The following is a 27,624-nucleotide window of genomic DNA, read 5'->3' as shown; positions in this document are numbered from 1 at the left end:
ACATAGATCTTGTATACCTCAGAATTGCTAAGTGTGGATAATGTATCACTAGACATGAAGTGATTAATTAACAAGTTAAACAATCTGATCTATTTTTCATATATAGATTTGGTGGTCTCATAAAGGATGGTTTATATCTTAAACTTACTTTAAAATCATTTGCATTTTCATATGCCAGCATACTCATTGTCAGCAAACTTAATTGGACTCAGATTGAAGATAGCGTGGGGTTGATGTCATTTTGGGGATTTCAACAACATTGCTTTGATCTTTAAGTATAGAACATTTGAATTGTCAGTAAATAAAAGTAGAAAAACAGTTTCTGACAGTAGTCCAAAGTCCAGATTTTTGTAAGCCATGTCATTTTACGAGTGTATTTGTTCCTTTTGCTTATATGAAGTTCAGGAATTAATAGCTGCATTTGCAGAACTCATTACATCTCAGTGTCTCAAAGCTGAACACATTCAATGTTATATTGAGAATTCAGTAATTTTGCACTGCATCTGTTGGTGTTCAAATGTACTTACAAACTGCCTCTTTTATTAACCTTTGATTCTTCTCGAGTTTTATTAAATACCATAGACTTATGCTTATCTTACAGCTCCACATTTGAAAATATGGAATCTAGCCTTATGCCTCAGCATTGAAGCGACCTGGAGACCTAAAAGACATCCTCAGTAATTGTGCTTATAGCATATTTTCCATCATGTACTTCTCAATCTTGGTTTTGTTAAACTATTCTAGTTTTCTTCAACACCTCACCCTCATTATCCAGCTGAGTGGATTGTGCACTGTTACCTAAGTTAGCTATGGCTAAAGAACCACCTGAAAAGCTTCAGTCATCTCTTTCGGAAATCCCAAGGATATATTTGTCCATGGCTAGATTTCATCGACATGCTTCTCCTTGGCAGCAACATGAAACGAGATGATATCAAGTTTGCATGTACTCTGATAGTACCCAGCTTTGCTACTTTCTCTTGAATCCTCTGTGTGCAACCTCCACTCCCAGATGAACTGCATTTATTTCAGTTAAACCTCGCAAAGACAGAAATAATTGTTTTGGCTCTTCCCACCATCACTGTTCCCTTGCCACCACTTTCAACCCTTTCTTGGCCACAGTCTCAGACTAAAATGCCAGTTCACAAACTCAGTTCTAATTGACTGTTAGAAATTGCCTTCTCGTCATTTCCTCACAATGGCTGCTGAAGCCCACATTCATGACATTACCTGTCCCCTTGTATCACGTTTTTCAATATTTAAACCATTATCCATACTTTCATAACATCTAGATTTGATTATTATAGAATCATAGAATTCCTACAGTGTGAAAACAGGCCCTTTGGCCCAACAAGTCCAAAGCGACCCTCTAAAGAGCAACCCACCCAGATCCATTGCCCACCCTATATTCACCCCCAACTAATGCACCTAACCTACACATCCCTGAACACTATGGGCAAGTTAGCATGGCCAATTCAACGAACCTGCACATCTTTGTGGGAGGAAACCGGGTCCACCAGAGGAAACCCGCGCAGACACGGGGCGACTGTGCAATCACGGGTGATTGTTGCATACTTATCAAGGGTTATTTCAAATCTATTCATTAATCAATGTAAACATTAGCAAAAGAATATTTCATACCTCTGCATAATATTATTCTGTGGGTTTTCTGGGCAGCTCCCATCCATTTTTCTCGATAAGCTTGAACTAAATAGATAATGCACTGATGCAGATGGGATAGTCCGAAATATTTTTATTTTGATAAATTATTGGTATGCAATTTTTGTCAGCAGTATGTTTCTTACCAGAGCTATGTAGATTTGATATACAGGGAATCAGTAAATTAGAAGGCCGTTCTCGATTTTATAAATTTTAAAATAAGATGTAATTGTCATGTATGAAAACTAGACAAGTGTCAGAAATTAATGCAATTCCTGTTCCCAGCAAGGTCAATGTCTGCCCATAAATTTAATCAGTAGTGCATCATTACATTGGAGAAAGTGAAGACTGCAGATACTGGAGATCAGAGATGAGAGTGTGGTGCTGGAAAAGCACAGGGGATCAGGCAGCACTCAAGGAGCAGGAGAATCGGGCTTATGCTAGAAACATTAATTCTCCTACGCCTTGGATGCTGCTTGACCTGCTGTGCTTTTCCAGCACCATGCTCTCGATGTGCATCATTACATGCCTATTTATTTCCAGTATTTCATTCCCAAAAGTTTTATCAGCTTAAATTTCTGCGCTTGTGCGGTGTTTCAGTCGTGGATTTGAGGGATTTAAAATATTATCAGTCTCCGTTTCAAATAGACTCTTGCAACCCTTCTCAACAAAGTTTTAGCTTCGGCAATATTTATTTGTCAATGGAAGTAATTGGTTGGTGATTTGCTCTTCAACATAGAGTTTATGTTTGGAGTTGCTTGGAACTTCATAAACTATATGTAATAGGAGTTGAAGTTTAAGTGCAATAATTCAGACTCCACCCCCTCCCCCCAAGAAAGTTGTAATTCTACACCAGTTTGTTAATTGCTGGCTAAGGTCATAGTGAGTGTCTGTCGGTTTAAGGTAGTTGGCCAACAGGTTCCACCACTGGAAAAATGGAAGTGTTGGCTCCGAGCTACAAACCTTTGTTTAAACTTGGCTATCCTAAGTGCACTTGGGTTGAGTGGATGATCAACAAAACACCCATTGCCTGAGAATTGGAAAGTGTACCACTAAATGGTTAATGGGGAGGGGAGTGAATAATTTGAACATTTCTCTTTTTGTTTCAGATGTGTTAACTGATTCTGAAATTGAATGATTTTCGTAAGAGTTGTTCCTGGTGTTGGAAATTCTGTTTGTGAACTCTATTTATTCACTTAAAATATCCTTGGTTTCTAAGTCTTTCATGTCTAACAGCATGATAATCATATATTTGGAATACAAATTTTATTCCATGTAGGTGAGATAATATCTGAACAGACTTTACATTGCCGTGAGCTACTGGCAGAGGTGGGAGAAGTAATCAAACCTTTGTTCACTTGCTTGCTATACCATCCAGTGGCAGCAGTAACCATGGTAACTTGAGTCTAATTGCTCTGAGATTTCTATAGTGCAAGTACTACAATAAAAACTTGTTCAGTGCAGCTGAAATAACATATCATTTGAGTACCCTCATGGTGGCTCCACATCTCCTGGCATCTTATTTGTCACCATGGCTACTGACTGTACAACCTATTGTTACACAATTCAAGGTACAATGTCAACACTTGAAAGATGTAGGTATAAAGATATAATAAAAATTGCACAGAATGAATATTGTCTCATTCTAAACAAAGCAGTCCAGAGTGGATGTTATCACAAAGTAGTTGTAGTTATTAAAATCTGGTACCATTCCTGTGCAGAACATTTTTTGACTTGGACAGCTCGTCAACATCATGCACCTCCAGACCAGATGTAATGTGAAAATACATAACACACAGCAGAAGAAACTGCTGCCTAATCTGCCTTAACAATGGTCTTGAAATTATGACTTGTGAATATTAGCACACACAAGCTAGCTTTGTTCACTTTATTAATGGAGACAATGATATTTCATTTAGGTCATATAAAATTCAGGCCTCAGTTGTGGTTGTAAGTACTTCTTTTGTTTAAGTATTTGTGCCATGATTTCGCCCTTAATTGAGAATATATTCTAAAGAACAGAGAAAGCTAGCAAAATGCTTTTTTTTCTAGCTTTGCTTCCAAACCCCTTAAACTTTGAACAAACCTTTTTTTCAGCATACGTAGAATAACAACATGAAAATTTTCATGCTTTTAAGCCAACCTAGTTTAGTTGGAATACGTTATCCATATATTTTTCCTCAAATCTCTTATTTTCACCTTTTCTTCAAATTTAATTAGATAGTGATTATTGTTACTTTCTATTGTCCTTTACACTAGGTATGATTCCAACTGGAGCAAAGACACCCCCTCCCCACCCCATCTTCCACTCGACTAAGCTAGCCTAAAATTGTAGTGAATACTTCCTGTAGATCATGTGGAATTTGCTATTGTTGAAGGTAAATCTTTATCCAGTAGTGTTTGCGATTGGATATGGGAAAGACATTTTTTTTAATTTGATTTGATCCATTGGTTGTGGGATCACTTGGCTCGGTCTATATATGCTGCTTTTGTTCAATGTGCATAGCACAGTTGTAGCTTCATTGACGGATTGGTAACTCATTTTCAGATATTCATGATGTTTTGTGGACATGCTGTATTATATAGTGGAGGATTTTGTCTCTAATTATGGACAAAGCATTATGAACGATAGCCTTAAGGGTGCAGAGAAGATTTAATAGGATGGTTGCAAGAATGGCAAACTTGTCTTGTGAAACTATGAAATATTCTTTGCATAGGGAGCTGAAGTGATATATCCATTCAGTATTTAAAGTTGCTTTTGTTAAAGTAAGTATGAAGAAATTGGTTCCACTTGCCAGAGTGAAGCATTGGTAGTGAGAGGGGATAGATTTAAGATATTTCTCAAAAAAAAAGTCAAAAGAAATGAGGAAAAGTATTTTAATACAGCAATTTATGAGCTAGGAAAAGTGCCTGAAGGAAGTCAGAATGTTAGAATCACAGTTTGTTTAGGAACAAATTTCAACAGGACATAATTTTATGCTTGAAAATGAGAGATTTGAGAGGCTGTGGAGGAAAAAAGTGGGCAGTGGACTGATTTTACCAGAAAATGGTTAAGTATCAGATCTCATTGTCTGCATGGTCCTAGTGAGATTTTGCATGCTATCTTCCCAAACTTGCTTGAGTACTTGTGCACCACGCACTGTGCCACCCCGCTTCTCATATTGCCCCTCCTACCAGGAGCATAAATACTTGAGACTGCTGGGACCTTTTGGGGATCTTGGCACCATCTTTGAAGTCCAGTCATGCACCTGGTCAAGTGCTGGTAGTCTGGAGCTGCCCTGCACTGTTTGTATGAACTGCCTCAGACATTTCAGACAGAGGGAAGTTGGAATCCCGATTTGCTACTGGAACCTGCTGGATTGCAGGGTGCATACAACCATTGCCCTAGGCGCATGACTCTGAGCAGCATTCCACCCAGATTCAACCCCCTGCATTTTCCATGGACACTGGGCAACTTAGCATGGCCAATCCACCTAACCTACATAACTTTGGAAAGTGGGAGGAAACCAGAGCACCTGGAAGAAACCCACGCAGACACAAGAATGTGCAAACTCCGCACAGACAGTCACTTGAGGCTGGAATTGAACCTGGGTCCCTGATACTGTGAGTAAAAAATGAGGTCTGCAGATGCTGGGGATCACAGTTGAAAATGTGTTGCTGGTTAAAGCACAGCAGGTTAGGCAGCAAACAAGGAATAGGAAATTCGACGTTTCGGGCTTATGCCCGAAACGTCGAATTTCCTATTCCTTGGATGCTGCCTAACCTGCTGTGCTTTAACCAGCAACACATTTTCATCCCTGATACTGTGAGGCAGTCTTGTTAACCACTGAGCCTGCGTGCCACCCAGTTATGTGTCTCACCTTATTTATTTCTAATTTTGCATTTTTCTACCTAAGATGGCACAAAGGTCTGTAATGCTGGACTTGTTATTTAGTTATATTTCTAATTTTTTTCCCTAAGAATTTGTACTTAAGTATCTGAGACGGCGCTGTAAGTGGCATTTGGTAAACTTTTCACTGTACTCATGTGAGTACATGTGACAATAAGGCTATTTCTAATTCTAGTTGTGATTACTTTCATTTGTCATAAATAAAAATAAAAGGAAAATACTGTGGATGCTGAAAATCTGAAACAAACACACAGTGACTCTCAGTAGGTTGGGCAGTGTCTGTGGAAAGAGAAACAGTTAATATTTCAAGTCAGTGACTTCTTCAGAACGCCATGTTGTTAAAAACACATCTGGCTGTAAAGGAAGGAAATCAGCTTACTTGTGACTCCCAACCACAATAATTTGGTTGACTCGTAATTGGCTTCTGGACAATAAGGATTGGACAATAAATATTGGTCTAATCATTGATGCTGACCAAATGTTCACTCTATTTTGGATTTGTTCTTGGGATGTGGGTGTGGCTGCAAATGTCACATTTATTCCCTTGAAAAGTGATGGTCTTTCTGCTACAATGATTGTAGACATTATGGTGATTATTCTCATACAACGACTCAGCAGAGAATTTCAGAAGTTCCAATAGTGGAAAGGTGATAAATCTCCATATTCTAGTGATGTGAGAATTGGAGAATGCATAGATATGCGTAGTATTGTTCTTTTTTTCTCCTGCAGGAGCTAATGCAGACTTAGAGTCTAAAGAATACCAAGCAAATTTCCAGACTTCAACAACCGCTAATCCTTAAATATGCAATCAAGCTATTGCTGTTGCTACCTTAATTTTGAATAGTATATGACCACATTCACAATCAGCTGACTGCCATGCATACTGTGGAATATGTTGCATAGTCTGCTTCATTCCGAGTCACATTTGCTTTCTGATCAAGCTTTCAGGGTTACTATAACTAAGTACAAGAGTCAAGCTAAGCCTGGTCCAAGATTGTGGCTGTAGGTGGCTCTTCTAACTGGATTTCAGTTAGATTTCCCTGGGCAGGTCATGAAGTTTTAACAAAACAATTTATTTTTACTTATTTTTTTTATTGCATGTGCAAAATCACAATGACAGCAGGAAAATCAGAATTTATTCTTATAAACCTGTACTCATGAAAAAGTGTAGCCTGCAGATGTTGAAGCTTAGAGTCAAGCGCGTAGTGCTGGAAAAGCACAGCAGGTCAGGCAGCATCCGAGGAGCAGGAGAATCGATATTTCGGGCATTGGGATTCCTGATAAAGGGCTTATGCCTGTAACGTCGATTCTCCTGCTCCTCAGATGCTGCCTGACATGCTGTGCTTTTCCAGCACTACACTCTTGAACCTGTACTCAGTTGTCAATTTCAGCTGTGCTGCCTTGAATGGAATGAAGGAGCTTGTCCAATTTGAACACCAGAATTCAGTTGCAGGACTGATGTTATCTTCCAGTTAATAGCAGTTTCAATATAGTTGGTGTGTGGTCAACAGAGCCAAATACAAAATTACCAGTGTAGCACAAATAGTTTCTTCCAAAATATGGAGGCAAGTTTATGAATAAAGTGAGGAAAGAATTATGCTTGAAAAGTGACCTTGGTGCTCAGAATTAAAATGTATATTAGAATGCCGAAAATGTAGCCAAAGAGTTAAAATGGTGTTGTGTATTTTGATTATTCCATGTATAATATGATGGATTGAAGTCAATGTGTTCTTTGCACAATGAGAGAAAAATACTTTTTTTTTTCTGCAGTTAGATGATGTCAAAGAATGAAAATCTAAAAGGTATGAAGGTCAACAAAGTAAGAGTCCAAAGTTCGGAGGGAAAGCCATATACTGGAAGCCGTTCACTCTTGGCAACCCCTAGCTTGAAGCATGAGCCAGATTGAGTATCCTACTTAAAATTGTTCCTTCCTTTCTTTGTCAGATACACCTTAGATTAATTATTTTATGGGGAAAGAGTTTTTTTTAATTGCTTTGACCATTTAATGGTGTTCTCATTATCTTCGACATCCACAATACACATTACAATAAATGGAACCTATGTCTGCAGTTTTGATTAACCATTTTAGCCGGAACTGGAGCTGTCAGTGTTGTTATGTTCTCCTTGTGCGTAGCTAATTAACCTTCTTGTAAGAATAGATTGTGGTGGATTGAGTCTTCCACACTCCGCCTCACTGCATATTCTTATGTGGTTAACAGTAGTGCTTCTGATAAAGGTTGTAGGGAGATGACTACTTTTAAAGATGTTCTGCGTGAGATTAGATGTATAGACAGTAAGATAAAACCTTTGTTAATTTACAGTAATTTTATAGTTTTGTGGATTTCATGTACTGTTACATTATGAAAGTTTTATTCAAACTGCACATTTAAAAAGAAAACAATTTGCTCTTGAGCATTTGTCTACAAATTTAGATAATCTCTCAGATGGTTTCATGTTAAATGTAAAGGTGGAAATTCAGTCACTTATGAGCTAGATTTCTGTTTTGTAATTTTTGTTTATTTTGCCATTACATTTTTTGTAACAAAAGGTGTTACAGTAGAAAAATGGCCAATATCTCAAACCTTTCAAATTCCTCCATGATTATATCAACACTATTGTTGAAAAAATAATTGGTGTGTTATCATCCACTGGTTTCAGCTAGACCTTTTAGAACCATCAAAAACAGGCTGGAATAGGTGTGTTAAGACCCAGATAGAAAAATGATTTGATACTCAAACTATACCCTCGGGTCATCACAAAAGATTTAATCAGCTTTCTAAAAAAGCCCCTGATTTACTCACCTGATGGGCTCAAGTTATCTCAAAACATTGACTAGGTTTCTGTATATAACAACATGAACAACTATTTATTCCAAATAAATAAATCTTAACCACAAACAAAACTTTTTTAATAAAAAAAAAGTGGAGAAACCCAGCAAGTCTGACAGCATCTGTGGAGAGAAAACAGTTAACATTGCAACACCTGTGACTCTTCTTCAGAACTACAAGCAGCTCGGAGAAAGTGGTATTTAAGCTGACGACAGGAGGAATCGGGGAGGGAGCAGATAGGTGGCGAGGGAGCCCACATGCATTCACAATAGCTACCTGCAATTGGAAGAATACCCAGGATGGGTGGGGTCAGTGCCAGTTTGATGGGTGAAAGCACAGGATCCACTAAAAAAAAGTGTATATTTGCAAGCTGCAGCTATGCTTCATTTGCAGTCGTTTCATCATGTATTTGCAATGCGAGCAGAGTGAACATGCTTAGGGTCCACATGCTGTTTAAAGGTGATTTGGAACATATTGGAACTTGCAAATTGCATGATTAGAGATGCCCATGTTCAGAAGCTCATATGAGTGACTTAGAATGCTGGCCAGAAGTGACAGTTTGTAAATCTTGCAAGAGTGCTATGGGAAGAGGAGACCATTGCTTAATCTGTTAAGTTTTAAGATGGATTCTGCTGAATACAATGAAAAGTTGAATGATTAATGTTGGTCTGAGATGAGAAGGAAGACTGAGCAGAGCAGGCACTCCCTTTTTGATGTAATGCATCGCTCACTCAGGCGTGGCACCTTCACCAAGTTAGTGCACGTGCTGAGGCTGAAGTTGAATTCATAATGGAGATATGGCCTTTATTAACTGGCTGTTGCATATCTCACTGTATGGAGGAGTGTGTGCAGCCCTCATCCACAGGAAAAGCCAACTTACACTGTCCTCAGAGCTAAGAATCAGTTTGTTGCTTATGTTTCCAACATGTCCTTCCCATCAAAAGGCATGCATGTGATGACTGGTGAAAGGTTGGTCTCTGTGGCTGCCATACGAACAAGATGGTAGCAAATGCAGGAGGGCCAAGCTAAAACCAAGCCCAAAAGCTGCAGCAGGCCCTTATGGATCATGGGTGCATTGAGTTCAAGCAGAGATGTAGCCGCAGGGCTACTTGGGGTGTAAGAAATCCACAGGACAACTAGAGATTCTTTTGCTCTGACTCAGCTTTCCGGGGACAAGGTGCAGTGTTGACGCAGGCTCTTCCCGGCCACTGATGGAAGTGTGCCAGCCACTGTGTAACTTGAGGGCCACGGAGGAAGGGGAGGCCATTCTTTCTTGGTGGCCATGTAGTTGACAGTTGCTTTGAATGTTTTATGCAACTAGCTCATTTGAGGGAACAGTGGGTGACTTGGGTGGAATGTGGGTGCACCCACAATGCATCAGGATAGTGATCAATGCCAGCTGTGCAAGATCACACTGATTTGTTTTTGTTTCTAGATGTGGTCAGTGCTACAGTGCAGGCAGCCTGAGAAACACAGCTGAATTCTTTCACGTGTAGGGCTGGTAATGAGGGGCTATATCAGATTCTGTGAAATTCATGAATAGTAAGGGATTCTGTTCCATTAATGTGTAGGTATTATGTGACCACTCTTACCAGATGCTGGAGGGGTGTCCCCGCTACCCTGACAGATGCCATGACTCCTAAACCTGGAGCATTCTCGTGAACCTGGTGTCTTTAGGGACCCAGAACATGAAGGTTGGTTCCTGGGGACCAAGAACTACCCACTGTGACAGTTGCTCATAAAAGTATTGTGCAACCCTTATCTGATGCAGAGTTCAAATACAGTGCTTATCTGTGCTTTGCCCAAGGCTGTGATAGAGCGCACAGTAGGGCTGCTGAAGATGTGATTCTGTTGCTTGGAATAGTCGAGTTGTCAGTATAGTCTCAATAGAATGTATTCATCTTGGCATGCTCTGCTTTGCTCAATTGGTGCAGGCAATGAAGTGATGTGATGAATGCCGAGGAACTGGGGAAGTCACATGGGTCTTCTGAGGAGATGGGAAGTTGGGAGGAGGAAACACTCCTTGTCCATGACCAATCTTAGCTGCATCAGGTGCTACAGGCCAGTTGGGACCAGATTGATTCCTGCTTCTGGTAGACGACAGGAATGCAGCAGGCTGTAGAAGCATAGAAGATAGGAGCAGGCATGTGCCATTCAGCCCTTAAAGCCTGCTCCACCATTATGATCATGGCTGATCCAACTCAACCAGTTCCTGTTTGAGCCCGGGATCCTTTTAGTCCAAGTGCTATCTCAACTTCTTGAAATCATCCAATATTTTGGCCTCAAATTCCTTCTGTGGTATTGAATCTCTCAGGCTCACCACTTTGAGTGAATCCTAAATAGTTTGTCCCCTCACCTTAAACTGTGACCCCTGGTGCTGGACTCCTCCATTATTGAGAATGTTCTTCCTGCACCTTTACTAATTAGTCTACCATGTGGAACCTTGTCAAAGGCTTTACTAAAGTCCAAGTTAACAACGTCTACCTCATCAATCATCTTAGTTATTCTGCAAAAAATTCAATCAAGTTTGTGAAACACAATTTCCCTTGCACAAAACCACACTGACTATCCCTAATCATTCATTTTCTCTCCAAATGCAAATAAAGCTTATCTTTCAGAATCACTTCCAACAACTTACCCACCACTGAAGTCAGACTCACAGGTTTATAGTTCTTAAGCTTCACCTTTCATCTCTTCTTAAACAAAAGCACAACATTAGCCACTTTCCAGTCATCTGGTACCTCATCCATAGTTATAGATGATACAAATTTCTACGAGAGGCCCTGCAATTTCCTGGAGATTCATCTGCCTTTGATATTTTCTAAGACCTCCAGCACTTCCTCTTCTGTAATGTGAACTGTCTTCAAAACATCAATATTTATTTCTGACTGACTTTCTTTCTCAACAGTAAAAACTGACATGAAATTTTCATTTAATATCTCCTCTATATCATTCTTCCGAGCTCCAGCGAATATAATCCAAACAAGCCAAGCTCTCCTATTACATTGATTCCTGGGTTGGTGGAACTAATCTGGTTAACCTAGGCTGCAATCCCCGTTGTAGCAAGAACGCCCATCCTCTGTTAATGAGACCAAAGCTGCACACAGTATTCCGGGTGTGGTCTCAGCAAGCCCCTCTAATTGCAGCAAGACAACCTTGCTCTGTAGTTAAATCCTCTCGCCGTGAATGCCAATATGCAGTCCACCTTCTTTACCATCTGCATTATGGAATGTAAAATTGTCTTTGGTTATGATACCACTGTTTGATTTGCATTGTAGGGACAAATTGCAATCTCCATTAGTTTTGTTAATTTTTTTAAGCCTGTGCATAAAAGCTTTGTTTAGCATTTTTCAATTGCTTGCCTTCATATGATGTGCAACTGGACACTGACAAGATATTGGGTATTTGACACACAGTAGCAGTGATCTAGACAGGAATGTAGCTAAGGACAGGTGAATTGTGTGGCCTGATGGTTAAACAGTGACTAGGGTAGCAGAGTTTGTGAGAGAAAGTTATGGCTACAGCGTGGCTTTATGGATGCTGTGCAATTACGTTGTTGGTGAGGGACAATGCTGGATTACCAATACTTGTTGAAGTGCACAGTGGCCTGGCTGAATGACATGGATACCAGGGAATGCTGTTTTTTCAGTGGATATCCAGTGTGTGGCAAGTTGATCCAGAGAAGGTACTTGGTAAAGTGAGGGTGAGAATTGGATGAGTGGAGGACAATAAGGGTCAGGTCGGTGGTTTATAGATTAGATAATTAGATTGGAGAAAGTGAGGTCTGCAGATGCTGGAAATCAGAGCTGAAAATGTGTTGCTGGAAAAGCGCAGCAGGTCAGGCAGCATCCAAGGAACAGGAGATTCGATGTTTCGGGCATAAGCCCTTCAGGAATCAATAGATAATTAGATTCCCTACAGTGTGGAAACAGGCCCTTCAGCCCAACCAGTCCACACCGACCCTCCGAAGAGCAACCCACCCAGACCCATTTCCCTCTGACTAATGCACCTAACACTCTGGGCTATTTAGCATGGCCAGTTCACCTAACCTGCATATCTTTGGACTGTGGGAGGAAACCGGAGCAGCCGGAGAAAACCCACGCAGACACAGGGAGAATGTGCAAACTCCCAACAGACAGTTGCCCGAGGCTGGAATAGAACCTTGGACCCTGGTGCTGTGAGGCAGCAGTGCTAACGCTGAGCCACCGTACCGTTATTGAAGTGGGTTTGTTAAGACACGGAGAGATCTTGCTAGGCCTAGTAGCAAGAAACCGTCTAGAAACCTAGTCAAAACTGACCCTTAGCCAAATAAATCTTTACAACACAGCTTTTAGAGGTGAGCTTAACAGCAAAATTATATCAAACCTGAACTGGTCGAAACATATTTGTGTTAATAGAGAAATAACTATGAAAAGAAAAAAGGACTATTTTTGTCACTATGCTTTCAGATGGAGTGTAAGGCCCGTTAGAGTATTAATTGCACTTGTAGTGCCCAAATCAGAACCTGTATGTCATATGATTTCAAAGTTAAATTTTGTACTTGCCATTTACCCAAACTATGTAGATCCATGAAATAAAAGCTTCGTTATATTTACTTCTCATTTAACAAATTGTGTGAATAAACTTAAGCTCCTATTTGCCAAAGTTATTTAGTTGTCAGGGCTCAAATTACTTTCCTACCCGCTGTAAAGGCATGGTTTGATCATTTATCAAGTAGGTACTTTTTAGTATTCAGTTCAACAGCTCTTTGGAGCTATTACTATCAGAAGAGTTGAACTAATGATGTTTTCTTTCTTCCACATGCATTAAGATGTTCTGCAATTTACCATGGTCCAAACTAATGTAAGAATTTGTAGAAGCTATTATTTATTGACCCCTCTCAAATTGTTCTGTGGAGAAGATGGAATGGTGAGCTTGACCCAGCACACTTCCCCACTGCCTCCAGACCAAGGGGTAGCCATGGGCACCTGCAGAAGCCCCAGCTGTGCCTGTCTCTCTTCACCGGCTCTGTGGAACAATCCATCTTCCTCTGCTATACCAGCACCATTCCCCACCTTTTTCCTCCGCTACATCAGTGACTGTATCGGCGCCACCTCATGGTCCCATGAGCAGATTAAATGGTTCATCAACTTCACTAACACGTTCCATCCCGATCTTAAGTTCACCTGGACCATCTTGGACACCTCCCGCCCCTTCCTAGACCCCTCCATATCCATTAACAGTGTTTGACTCAACAAGGACATTACGACTAACCTGTCAACTCCCACAGCTACCTGGAATACACCACTTCCCACCCTGCCTCCTGTAAAAACACTATCCCTTATTCCTGATTCCTCTCCTTCTGCCGTGTCTGCTCCCAGGAGGACCAATTCCACACAGAACATACACATGGCCGCCTCCTTCAAAGACTGCAATTTCCCTTCCCACGTGGTCGATGATGCCCTCCAGTGAATCTCATCCACTTCCTGCACCTCTGCTCTTGAACCCCAACCATCCAACCGCAAAAAGAGCAGAACATCCCAGTCCTCACCTTCCATTCCGCCAACCTCCAGATATATTGCATCATCTTCCACCATTTCTGCTGCCTGCAAACAGATCCCACCTCCAGGAATATATTTCCTTCCCCACCCCTATCTGCATTCCGCAAAGACCATTCCCTCATCGATGCTCTTGGATGGAGGTAAGGGGGAACGTGTGGGCCCAGGTTTTGCAATTCTTGCGGTGGCAGGGGAGGGTGGGGTGGTGCAGGGCGTGGACCCAACAAGCCCCCAAAGGAGTTTTCCATATATGTCACAAATTTACCTGCACCTCCACACAAGTCTTTTAATGTATTCATTGCTCCCGATGCAGTCTCTTCTCCTCTATGGACGCCTACCTGCAAAACACTTCACAGAACATCTTCAGGACATGCTCAAAACAACTCCACGACTCATGGGAGAACTTGTTAACACCCTCCTCCCACTCCCTCAAGGACATGCAGGTCCTGGGCTGCCTCTATCACCAACCCCTTACCACCCGATGCCTGGAGGAAGAATACCTCATCTTCTGCCTTGGGACCCTCCAACCACATGGGATCAATGTGGATTTCACCAGTTTCCTTATTTCTCCCCCCACTTTTTCCCAAATCCAAACTTCCAACTTGACACCACCCTCTTGACCTATCCTACCTGTCCATCTTCCTTCCCACCTATCCGCTCCACCATCCTCTCCAACCTATCACCTTCACCTACCTACTGCAATCTTAGCTAATTCTCTGCCAAACACCCCCCCCTCCCCCAACGCATTTATCTCTCCACACCCTTTGATCTGCCAGCCTCATTCCTTGATGAAGAGCTTATGGTCGAAACGTTGATTCTCCTGCTCCTCAGTGCTGCCTGACCAGCTGTGCTTTTCAAGCACCAGACTCTCGACTCTGATCTCCAGCGTTTGCAGTCCTCACTTTCTCCAATTTCCAGAGGTACTATCTTACCATTCATACCACCCTCTGTCTTCTACCTTTTGAGCCAATTCTATATCCAAATGGCTAGTTCTCCCTTGTATTCCATGAGATCTAACCTTGCTAATCAGTCTCCCATGGGGAACCTTGTCAAACGCCTTACTGAAGTCCATGTAGGTCACATCTACTGCTCTGCCCTCATCAGTCTTCTTTGTTACTTCAAAAAACTCAATCAAGTTTGTGAGACATGATTTCCCACGCACAGAGCTATGTTGACTATTCCTAATCAGTCCTGGACTTTCCAAATAAATGTACTTCCTGTCCCTCAGGATTCCCTCCAACAACTTGCCCACCACCGAGGTCAGGCTTACCGGTCTATAGTTCCCTGGCTTGTCTTTACCACCCATCTTAAACAGTGGCACCACGTTTTCCAACCTCCAGTCTTCCGGCACTTCACCTGTGACTATCGATACAAATATCTCAGTAAGAGGTCCAGCAATCACATCTCTAGCTTCCCACAGTTTTCTCGGGTACACCTGATCAGGTCTTGGGGATTTATCCACCTTTAACCGTTTCAAGACATCTAGTACTTCCTCCTCTGTAATCTGGACATTTTGCAAGATGTCACAATCTATTTCCCTACAGTCTATATTTTCCATATCCTTTTCCACTGATGCAAAATATTCATTATCTCCCCCATTTTCTGTGGCTCCACACAAAGTCCGCCTTGTTGATCTTTGAGGGGCCCTATTCTCTCTCTAGTTACCCTTTTGTCCTTAATATATTTGTATAAACCCTTTGGATTCTCCTTAATTCTATTTGCCAAAGTTATCTCATGTCCCGTTTTGCCCTCCTGATTTCCCTCTTAAGTATACTCCTACTTCCTTTATACTCTTCTAAGGATTCACTCGATCTATCCTATCTATACCTGACATATGCTTCCTTCTTTTTCTTAACCAAACCCTCAATTTCTTCAGTCATCCAGCATTCCCTATACTTACCAGCCTTTCCTTTCACCCTGACAGAATATACTTTCTCTGGATTCTTGTCATCTCATTTCTGAAGGCTTCCCATTTTCCAACCGTCCCTTTACCTGCAAACATCTGCCTCCAATCAGCTTTTGAAAGTTCTTGCCTAATACTGTCAAAATTGGCCTTTCTCCAATTTAGAACTTCAACTTTTAGATCTGGTTTATCCTTTTCCATCACTATTTTAAAAGGAAATGCCTATAAAAATTGCTTTCCTGAGATATCAATTCAGTTCAGAGGCTGTTGTTAACAAAAGATTTCTTTTTTTAAAAAATGCTGAGCTTTCAAATTGTTTATTCCATATAGAACAAGGATGGGAAATGTGTTCAAATTAGGAAGTTATATATAGGATTTTGGTTTTGCCACTTCTGGGAGTAGGAAATAATGCAGAAACTGTACCTCTAAGTAAAATTTCCTTGCCTCGTTCTCATTCTTCCTTCAAACACATCTCTTTGACAAAGCTTTTGGCCATGACTTTACAATGGAGAGATGGTCATTGAAGATGGTCAGGCCTTGGACATTATCCTGAGGAACCCTTGCAGTGATGTCTTGTGACTGAGACGACTGACTTCCGACAAGCACTACTTTCTTCTTTCATGCTAGAAATATCTTCAACCAGCAATGGATTTTCTTTGATTCCCATTAACTCCAACTTTACTAGGGTTTTCATTAACACACATGCTAGAAATGTCTCCAACTGCACACACACATTTGAGTCCATATTTTGACAAACCTGAGGTCAGAATCTGTGTGGTCCTGGCAGAACCCATTTGATAATGCTTTTGGCAACAAATACCACCATTTGCTATATAAAGATTGAAGTTCCCTACAACCTTTACAGTATTGAAAATTACATGGACAACACCATTTACAAGTTGGAATGGAGTTGTCCATGTAGCTTTCAATATTGGCTGCAGACCCTGTTAAGTCTCATGGCATTGGGTCAAGCATTGACAATCATACAGTACAGTCTATACTGCCAAAAATAGGCTACTTACCAACACTAGTCCCACTTTTCCAAACTAGGCCTATAGTCTTGAATGGTTTGACACTTCAAGTACTTTTTAAAGGTTATCAGGTTTCCCACCTCCACTACCATCCCAGGCTGTGCATTCCAAACACCCATCATCCTCAAATCGCTTCTGAACACATTGCCTTTAAAATGATGCCCCCTTGTTATTGAGACTTTTTAACTAAAGGGAACAGCTGCTTTCCTTTCACTGTGGCTGGTGGGTTAGTAAATGAGAACCATAATCTTATAGACTTCTATCAGGTCCCTGCTTCTACGTTCTCTACTCCAAAGAAAATAACTCAAGCTTAAACAGCATCTCATTATAGCTAAAATGTTCTATCTAAGGCAATAACTTGTTGAATCATCTTTGCAGTGGTCCCAGTGCAATTGCATCCTTCCTACAGTGTAATGACCAGAAATACACAGTACTCCTGTGGCAGCCTCATCAAAAGTTTTTTTTAACCAAAGCTCTAACATTACCTCCCTGCTCGGTGGAGCTCAAATGTCCACCTTCTTCCTCAACTGAGGACTCCCCGCAACCATGATTGACAGGGTCCTTAGCCATGTCTGATGCTTTTTCCTCATTTCTGCCCTCACCCCTTCACTTCCCTCCTACAATGACAATAGGGTCCCAATGGTTCTCAATTACTAGCCCACCAGCCTCTGCATCCAAAGGATCATTATTTTCTTCAACTCCAGCCAAACATCTCACTTCACTCTTTATTCAATCATGACAAAACACTCAAGAAGCTTGACAAACTCAATTTTGAAAACCTGGTTGGTGTGTGCTGTATGACTCTGATACCATTCATGATGAAGCAGCCCTTTTGATTGTTTTTGATAGATATGATGCCGTTCACTCCTTCACTGATGTACAGTAACAGCAGTGTCTACCGCCTACAAGATGCACTGAATGCGTACATTAAAGCCCTTTAAATTGCACCTTCCAAGCCCACAGTCACTATCATGTAGAAGGACAAGGGCATTGGCAACAGTAAATCCCCCTCCAACCCATTTGCCCTTCTGTCTTAGAGATCTATCGTCATTTCTTCACTGTTGCTAGGTCAAAATTCTGGAACTCTTCCTAACAACATTGTGGGTGTTCCTACATTAAATTGAGAGCAGTGGTTCAAGATGGCAGCTCATCACCACTTTTTCAGAAGCATTCAGGAATGGGCAGAAGTGCTTACCCAGTCAACAAAGACCATAACTTCTGAATGACTTTTCTTTATGAATCAATCGTTACCCAGATACTAGCACCAAAAAGCATTTAAAAAACAAACGTTTAAAAATAACAACAAAAACAATTTATATGGCACTTTTAACACAAATGAATCCAGGTTCTTCAAGAGCAATACCAGACAAGTTTGACAGTTGAGTAACTTGGCCAAAACTGCAAATGTGTTGCTGGTCAAAGCACAGCAGGCCAGGCAGCATCTCAGGAATAGAGAATTCGACGTTTCGAGCATAAGCCCTTCATCAGGAATAAGAGAGAGAGAGAGCCAAGCAGGCTAAGATAAAAGGTAGGGAGGAGGGACTAGGGGGAGGGGCGATGGAGGTGGGATAGGTGGAAGGAGGTCAAGGTGAGGGTGATAGGTCGGAGTGGGGTGGGGGCGGAGAGGTCAGGAAGAGGATTGCAGGTTAGGAGGGCGGTGCTGAGTTGAGGGAACCGACTTGGCCAAAAGCTTTGTCAAAGAGATGTGTTTGAAGGAAGAATGAGAACGAGGCAAGGAAATTTTACTTAGAGGTACAGTTTCTGCATTATTTCCTACTCCCAGAAGTGGCAAAACCAAAATCCTATATATAACTTCCTAATTTGAACACATTTCCCATCCTTGTTCTATATGGAATAAACAATTTGAAAGCTCAGCATTTTTTTAAAAAGAAATCTTTTGTTAACAACAGCCTCTGAACTGAATTGATATCTCAGGAAAGCAATTTTTATAGGCATTTCCTTGAAAAATTTCTTAAATAATAAAATGTTACTTTCCCTTCAAGTATTAGGCTTGTGTAATCTCTTTCACGCCCCTATATACACGAACAGTAAGTACATTAGATAGTATCCATTTCTCAAAAACTTCATTCTCTGGTTAACACTTTCTAAAGATTAGGTGATCATTCCTATCAACCCCTTGAATTTAATTTTCAATTTATGATAAATTGCTTTTACAAAGCTTATGGCAGTGAAAACACGACACAGCGCGTGGTGATGGCTTCGTGCACAATGTTAATATGAACGTGCATTTTCATTAAAGCTCAGGATATATTATAGCCTTCTAAGAAAATCCATGTAAATCCCAATGAATATTGCGCATGTTCAATAATATTAACACGCAGATTATAAATTTGTGTAATGATGCAGGTGAGAGGAACGTTCACATGTGCGATTTGGCACTGGCAGTTTTATTAAAAGTATTGTGTTACGGTGTGTGCAAGAACAAACAGCATTGATGAGGCACACTCCCATTTACATTTATTTTGCACTTTAAAAAAAAACTGAATCTAGAGGTTATACTCTAAAATGCATACATCAAGTATCATACTGCATATGTATAGTATATGCCACATTGATTTACTATAAGAATTATAGATTGTTATGTTATTTACATACTCTTATGCCATCCCAGTAACAGATTATATGGGATCTCTTGATCTTTATTTACGAAATTCTATAAAATATCCTGCAAATATAGCAGTTTTTACACTGATTACTAAACAGGATTGAAATGGAATCATCCTTGGGTGCCTCCTGAGTATTTCATTGTTATAGAACTTCGCTTACCATTTATATCCTTTATAATTTAGAGTAGATGGTTTTTCTACGTTGTTTGTATCCTTGAGTGAAAATGTAGCTGAATTGCTCCTTTTCTATTGTAGCTCATTATGGTGGTACTTCCATGCATTTAAAAAGCATCTGAATGGGTATGTGAATAGAAAGGATTTGGAGGGATATGAGCCAGATGCTGGCAGATAAGACTAGATTGGGTTGGGATATCTGGTGCATCTTAGTGCATGAACAAGTTGGACCGAAGGGTCTGTTTCCATGTTGTGTATCTCTATTACTCTTCTTCTATAAGAATGTGTCAAATTATTGGTCAGGATAATTGTTACAGCAGCCCATAATTTTGTTTGTGGAAAAGTGTATTCAATCTGTTCATTTTAAACTAATTTATTCAGTCATCTCTGTGATGTACCCCTATCCTGATTGGAGGGAGGTAATGTTGTCCTGGTGATGATGATGCACTAGTAATTTTTTTTAGATTATTACAGTGTGGAAACAGGCCCTTCGGCCCAACAAGTCCACACCGACCCGCCGAAGCGCAACCCACCCATACCCCTACATATACCCCTTACCTAACACTACGAGCAATTTAGCATGGCCAATTCACCTGACCCGCACATCTTTGGACTGTGGGAGGAAACCGGAGCACCCGGAGGAAACCCACGCAGACACGGGGAGAACATGCAAACTCCACACAGTCAGTCGCCTGAGGCGGGAATTGAACCCAGGTCCCTGGCGCTGTGAGGCAGCAGTGCTAACCACTGTGCCACCGTGCCGCCCTTAAATCCAGACTCTCAGATTAATGTTGGGACATGAATTCAAATCTCATCATGTCAGATCATGAAATGTGAATTTTTTAAAAATCTGTTGATTTTTGTAATTTACCATTTGTTTCACATTGTCATTTCGGGTAAGAAATCTGCCATTCTTACCTGGTGTTGCCTACATGTGATTCCAGATTCATAGGATGATGGTTGACTGTTAACTGCCCTCTGAAGTGACCTACCAAACCAAGAGCAATAAATACTGGCCCGACCAGCAATACCCGCAACTTGTGAACAAATTTTAAAAAGTTGGACTTTCTGCATGCCCACTCTAAATCCTGTACCTTGCACCTTCAGCGAATGTTGTTGAAACTGTTGCTTTTTTATTACACATACTACATCTTTGAGTCCCAATAAAGCATATTTAAAACTTTGCTCCTTAATCAATATGTGAATTTATTGTAAATTGTTTGTTAATAAACACATTTTCTGTCGACTGAGAATAATTTAGGTTTGGTTTCGGTATACATTTGTAGGCAATTGTTTAATAACGCTGTTATATTTGATTCTGTTACAGAAAGAAGTATGAATGTCACTACTGTTATATTAAGAAATTGGAAAGTTGCAACCTGAATCTCCCTAGACCAAAGCAGAATGTGGTAAAAGCAGCATGGCTGAGGATTGTGTTGGTGAGCATTCGTATATGCTGTTTAAACTTTGTGCATTAAGTCAAGATGTGTTAGGTTTTAAATAGTATACAGGTAGCTCTTCTATAACACGATGGTTGTGTTCTTGTGCAACCTCGCATTATAGAAAAATTGCACTTTGGCCACACTTTTAGCACTGTTTCTCATGTAATTGCATTACAGCTAACATGTTTTAAATGTTTGCGCTACAGAAACATTGTCCATACTTCGTCAATTGTGTTACAGCAAATTTGCATTAATGAAACTCTTGTTATAACAGAATGACCTGTAGGTAACTTATTGAATGGCTAATTATCCAAGGTTAACTATTCATACTTCAAACATCTGCTATATTGGCATATTTACATACCATTTTAGTTTAAATTTGATTTGATTTTATTTATTGGCATATTCATCATGTAACAAAATACAGCTTAAAGTATCGCTCTCTGGTGCCATCTTAAAAGACAGAAAAGTGACTTGGCTAGATGGCGGCAATTCTGTAGAACTGCTGTGGACAGCTCTGCCTAACAGCCAAGGCATACTAGTGTTTTTTTGCCATCCCTTGCCATCTGATGTGGAATTATGAGATTAAAACCTTACAGATCACACATTTGTTAATATTTGGGAGTGGGAAGGATGCTAAAGGGAAAAGGAGCAAATGAACAGCAGCAGGGAGGACACTCCCCTGCAGCACTTGGCACACCAGAGACTACAGCAGCAGCACGGTCTCCTGAACACCCCCAAGGGACCTGACAGACTCTCAGGAATTGGCTGAGCCGATGTGGAGACTTACCTCGAAGATTGGGGCTGCGACTGACGAGATCTGTGGGGAGATTCATGCCCAGGTCCAACCTATCGTATCCATGCTGCAGAAGCATGAGCAGGAGATCCATGATCTGGGGAGCGGCTAGAGGAGGTGGAGATTAAACTAAGGCCTCGGAAGCTGCGATGGAGTCCTCATCCAGTCCGATCCAGGTGATGGAGCGAGAGGTGCGGGCCTTGCGAGATCATATCGACGGCCTCGAAAATTGAGATCAGAGGATAAATCTCCAAATTGTCGAGCTCCCTGAAGGAGAGGAAGGCGAGCAGCCAGTCAGCTTCTTTGAAAGCTGGCTGCCGAAGTTTTTGGGCCTTCACATCGAGTCCAGCAGGCTCCAGATTGAAATGGCTTATCAGGTTACAGTGCACAGGTCAGGCCCAGTGCAGCACCCCGCTCGGTCCAAGTGCACTTCCACTCATATTAGCTCAAGCAAAACGTCATAGAAGCTTCAGACCCCTGGGAAAAGATCCGCAGGTACTGCTGTACAAGGGATCAAAAACCATGTTTTTCCAGGATTTCTCTGAAGCTGTAATTCGAAAGAGGAAGTCCTTTGATGAAGTTAAAAAGAGGCTGAGGAACCTGGGCATCCTGTACTCCATAAGGTACCCCGCAGTGCTCCATTTCAGCCACGAGGACTCAATTTATGCATTTGACTCAGCGGATAAAGCTAAAAACTTTGTAGACACTTAAAAATAGAAGAATGGCCTGAAGTATACGGTTAATGTTTGTTCTCTTTTCTATCTTTCCCCATGTTTTCCTTTCCTTTTGTTTTCATCCCTTTCTTTCTCCCTAATAATTTCCTTTTTGGAAAGGGGGAAAAGACCTTGGAATAACTTCCTTCTTTTTAAAAACTGGATTTTCTGATGGGAAATTTTGTAGATGTTCTTTGTCTCCCCCTTTTTTTGTATGTTCTGTTTCTCTTTTAGTCCCAAGTAGGGGTGACATGAAACCAAGGATGGGTGGAGTGCTCATCCTGACTTTGTCTTTTTTTCTGTTGATTTAAGGATCATTTTTTTTCTAGCCTAAGGCTAGGTCACAGTCTGGGTTTGAAGGAGCTGTGAAGGAGAGGATGGGAAGGGTGAGTGCCCCTGGGGGCAGGGGGAAGAGTCTTCCATTCAAGGTTTTATAGTTGGTTTTCTTTGTTTGTTTTTAGTAGTAGTAGTTATGATAAAGTAGTTTTTGTATGTATAGTTCTTTGACTCTGAGTCTTTATTTTCTTGTGCTCGGCGCTTTGTAAGCAGGGTACTCCCTCTGAGGGGTTCAAGGGTCTTTGAAAGGGGATATGGCTAAGTGTCTTATTAAATGGTGCATCTGGAACATTAAGGGAAGTCATTTGCCTGTTAAAAGGAAAAAAAGTGCTTTCTAGCCTTAATAGGGAAAGGGTTGAGATCACTTTGTTGCAGGAGACCCATCGTAATGATGGGGAACACCTGAAATTACAATAGGGGGTTATGACTGGGTGTTCCTTCCATCCTTCACTCCCAAAAGTAAGGGAGTGGCAGTACTTATCCAGAAAAATCTCTGTTCACATTATTAGAGCAGGTGAAAGATGAGCAGGGATGGTTTGTGATACTTAAAGCCCTGATACATGGGGAGGAATATGGCATTTTAAATGTCTACTGTCCTCCGACGCATTCCTTCAAATTTTTGATTCGTGCTTTGTCTAAGTTGAGTGCTTTTGCAACGCGGCACATTATTATAGGGGGCGATTTTAATTGTCTTTTGCATCCGGTGGACAGGATGCGTTGTGGGCCCCCAACTATTTCTTCGCAGGCAAAGCAGGTGGTTGACTTATGCGAGGAGTTGAGGCTGGTGGATATTTGGAGATGTCTTCACCATACCAGCAGGGATTTCACCTTTTTTTTTCAAACCCACATAAATGTCACACGAGGATTGACCTTTTTCTGCCTCCCTCAGCCCTTCTGGATTCGATTTATAGGTTGTAAAATTGGGAATAAAGCTATCTCTGATCACACGTCAGTATATTTGGAGGTTAAGGCCAAGAGTGAAGGGCTAGGTTTGCAGCACTGGCAATTGGACCCTTTTTTCCTGAAGGATTTTGTGGAATGCTTTTTGAAGGAGTTTCAGGAATTCTTGACTATCAACTCAGGCACGGCTAGTAGTCCATCTATGCTATGGGAGACTACTAAGGCCTTTGCTATGGGATTAGCTATTTCCTATTCAGCTAGCTGGAAACGACAGAAGGAGGAACAGCAGCGTCTACTTGAGATGCGGTTGAAAGCCACCAAGGCAGCACATTTTGCGTGGCCTTCGGTGACTGAGCTACAACGGATCACGGCCCTCCAGGCTGCCTTGAATTCAAGACTGACACAAAACGCAAAGAAAGAACTTGCTTTCACTAGACAAAGGCTGTTTGAATATGGGGATAGGCCAGGAAAATATTTAGCGTACCTGACTAGGAAAAATCATGCTCCCCAATCCGTAACTGCCGTCAGAGACAGGGCTGGGGTCCTTACATGCAATGCTAAAATGATTAGTGGGGCTTTTCAGAGCTTTTACTTTGAATTGTATCAGTCTGAAGGTTGCGAGGACAAGAGTGTTAAAATAGAGACCTTTTTTCAGAACTTAGACCTCCCAGGGATAACCTTGGAACAGGCCTCTCTCCTCAATACCCCCTTGACAGTTCAGGAAATACAGGAGGTAGCTCGGCAACCTCAGAGTGGGAAAGCGCCTGGCCCTGATGGTCTCCCGGGTGAGTGTTATAAGGAATTTATAGGGATTCTGTCAGGGCCAATGTAGGAGATTGTACAATCATTCCTATATGCTTGAATGCCTACCACCATTTTTGAGAAAAGCTAATATTTCCTTAATTCTTAAAAAGGGGAAGGTTCCTGAGGATTTATTAAATTCAGATTTCAAGATTCTGTCCAAGATCCTGGTACTGAGATTGGAAAGGGTGTTTTCCCATATTATTAAAGAGGACCAGACAGGCTTTATAAAGTCCTCTAATAATATTAGAAGATTGCTGAATATGGTCCAAGTTTGTCAGTAACGATCGATTCGGGATTGGTGATTTCCTTATATGTAGAAAAAGCATTTCACCGGGTGGGATAGCCATATCTTTTTTGTGTCTTAGAACTGTTTGGGTTGGGTGGAGTCTTTGCTTGGTGGGTGGAGGTTTCATATCACCACCCTCTGGCCATGGTCATCACCAACGGGGTGAAGTCTGGGAATTTTAGGATTGGTAGGGATAGTCGGCAAGGCTGCCCCCTCACCGTTGTTGTTTACATTGGTGATAGAGCCGCTGGCAGCGGCCATCCGTCAGAACGTCCACATAACCACTCTGGAAGTGGGATTGAGGGCACACAAGGTTACATTGTATGATGTCCTTCTGTTTTTATCGAACCCAATGACCCATTTGATACAATGTATCAATTCATTTGGGGTTATTTCAGGATATAAGATTAACTTTGCAAAATCGGAGGCTATGCCTTTGAGGAACCTTAAGGATGTGCCAGAAGTTGAAGGTGGCCCTCAGTTCCTTTTTAAGTGGTCACAGGCAGGGTTCCAATACCTAGGCATTTTTATTACCCCCAAGTTTGATCTGTTATTTCAGACTAACTTTGCTCACTTGCGCAACAATATTAGGCAAGATTTCTAGAGATGGGAGGCTCTTTCATGGCTGGGCTGAATATCTTTCATTAAGATGAATGTTCTTCCTCATTTGCTTTATTCCATGCATATGCTCCCTATAATGTTTCCTAGGCCAACGCCGAGGAAGCTTATGGGGTGGTTTGGTTCCTTTGTCTGGCATCGTGGGCGGCCCCTCATCAAACTTACTAAATTGCAGTTGCCTCAAGGAGGGGGAGGAGTTGATTTCCCAGACATCAGGAGGTATCAATTGAGTTTCCTGCTGTCCTTTGTCTGTGATTGGGTAGGTAACGATCCAAACTCAATATAGCTAGATATTGAGGCTTCCCAGGCAAAGTGCCCCGTTATTAACCTGTTGTTCATGGTTAAGATGAGGACAGGTATGGACCACTGCTGGAACCCCATTGTCATTAGTACAGTCAGGGCATGGACAATGCGTTAGAGTGAGGGTTGTTTCTCCAAAACTTTGCCACTTACGCCGATAGTTCCAACCAGGAATGATGGACTCAGGGTTCAAGCTATGAGCAGCGAGAGGAGTTTCTAGTTTGGGAGACTTGTTTGAGGGGGAGGTTATGATGTCTTTTGAACAACTGAGCCACAAATACGGGTTGCCCAGCAGAGACCTTTTCCATTTTTTTCAGGTTAGGGATTTCATCTAGAAGAAGACTACGCTTCTCACTAAGCCCTATAAGCCCGATACAAAGAGGTGGTTGCTACGTTCCACAGGCACCCTTTCGGTTAGTGCCCTCTATCACCTGCTGGGTGGCAGGGCCTGGCAGGATATTAACTGGTTATGAGAGGTCTGGGAGCAAGAGCTTGGAGTTGAGATCTCTTCGGAAACGTGGAAGAACCTATGGGAGAATACTCAAAATATCTCAATCTGTAATAGGGCATGCCCTGAGCAGTTAAAAATTCTGCATAGGGCTCATCTGGCACCAGACCATCTGGTGAAGTTTAAAAAAAGGGGCATCTTCAGTGTGCCCCAAATGTAAATAAGTGTACATACTCTTACCCATTGCTTTTGGACATGCCACAGGCTCCGTGTTTATTGGAGCGCTGTGGCAGGAGAGATAGGGAAGAGTGTATTGAGGACTGAAGTCAAAGTAGACCCGATATCATTTTGGCAGAATTGGTAGAGAGGGCCTCTATTTTAAAATTCTCATCTTTATTTTCAAATCTGTCTATGGACTCATCCCTCCCTGTCTCTATAATGTCCTCCAACACTGTTAAATATGTGATCATCTATTTCTGGCCACTTGAGTAACCTTCATCTTAATTGTTCCACAATTGTTACAGTGCTTTCAATTGTTTTGGCACAAAGCACTGGAATCTCCCCTCTAAACTTAGTTAACTTTCTACCTAAAGTTATTCTTTTAAGCCACATCCTCAATCCTATCTCTTCAACCAAGTTTTTAACCTTCTGCCCTCATCTTGTAATATCACTTGATGTCTTATTTTAAAATTAAATGCAACTGTGAAACACAGAGTGGTGTGTAATATAATAAAGATGCTATAATAGAATAAGTTTTGTTGTTTATTGTGCAAATATGTGGATATGTGGCTTACAAGTCTACTTCACGTACAATTGCATCATTTGGAACTGAACTATATGAAAAACTTGTGAATTTGTTGGGATTCAATAGCCATTCAGAAGTTGGTATTGTCACTTACTTTTGATCTAACACGTAATTGACCAAATGTTATTGAAATCAGTTTCACAACTTTCTCTGGTGAACTCCTGAGCCTTATCTTTTTACCAATACATGCAGTGCCCATCCCATGATAAGGTGAGCAAATAAAACTACTGGATTTTGTTCTTTTAAGCACCACCTCTTGTTCAGGCAGTAATTCAAAGACTATTTGGAAGTTTAGTGCTGCTCTTATGCTAGAAAACAAGTTTGTTCTGATTTATGTTGAAGACACAAGTGTTAATTTAGTTTTGTAGGCAGATCAATGCTAAATCTGTGATTACTGATAGTTCATCTGTCTTTTTATTCTCACAGTATTCATAATTTATTTGCAGAGTTTGGTAAGCAGTGGACAGGCCTGAATGCATACAATGAAATGCATTGTTCTAACTTAGTCCCTCTATCCAAATGAAGTGCAGC

At 41.2% G+C, this 27,624-nt stretch overlaps 1 protein-coding gene across 10 annotated transcripts in view; it reads left to right on the top strand.

Annotated features, from left to right (window-relative positions):
- dlg5a (discs, large homolog 5a (Drosophila)) overlaps nt 1–27,624 on the top strand; it is a 226,662-nt gene that overhangs the window by 36,311 nt on the left and 162,727 nt on the right. For all 10 annotated transcript variants that reach the window (XM_060853989.1, XM_060853990.1, XM_060853991.1 and 7 more), the window contains one exon: nt 20,973–21,084. In XM_060853989.1, coding sequence (XP_060709972.1) covers nt 21,066–21,084 — 19 coding nt within the window. In that variant the 5' untranslated portion in view covers nt 20,973–21,065. The remainder of the gene's footprint in view (nt 1–20,972; nt 21,085–27,624) is intronic.

Source organism: Hemiscyllium ocellatum, chromosome 43 (genome assembly GCF_020745735.1).
Source record: "Hemiscyllium ocellatum isolate sHemOce1 chromosome 43, sHemOce1.pat.X.cur, whole genome shotgun sequence".
NCBI classification, from domain to species: Eukaryota; Metazoa; Chordata; class Chondrichthyes; order Orectolobiformes; family Hemiscylliidae; genus Hemiscyllium; species Hemiscyllium ocellatum.
Note: the sequence above shows the minus strand (reverse complement) of the source record. Positions and strands in the feature narration are given on the sequence as shown.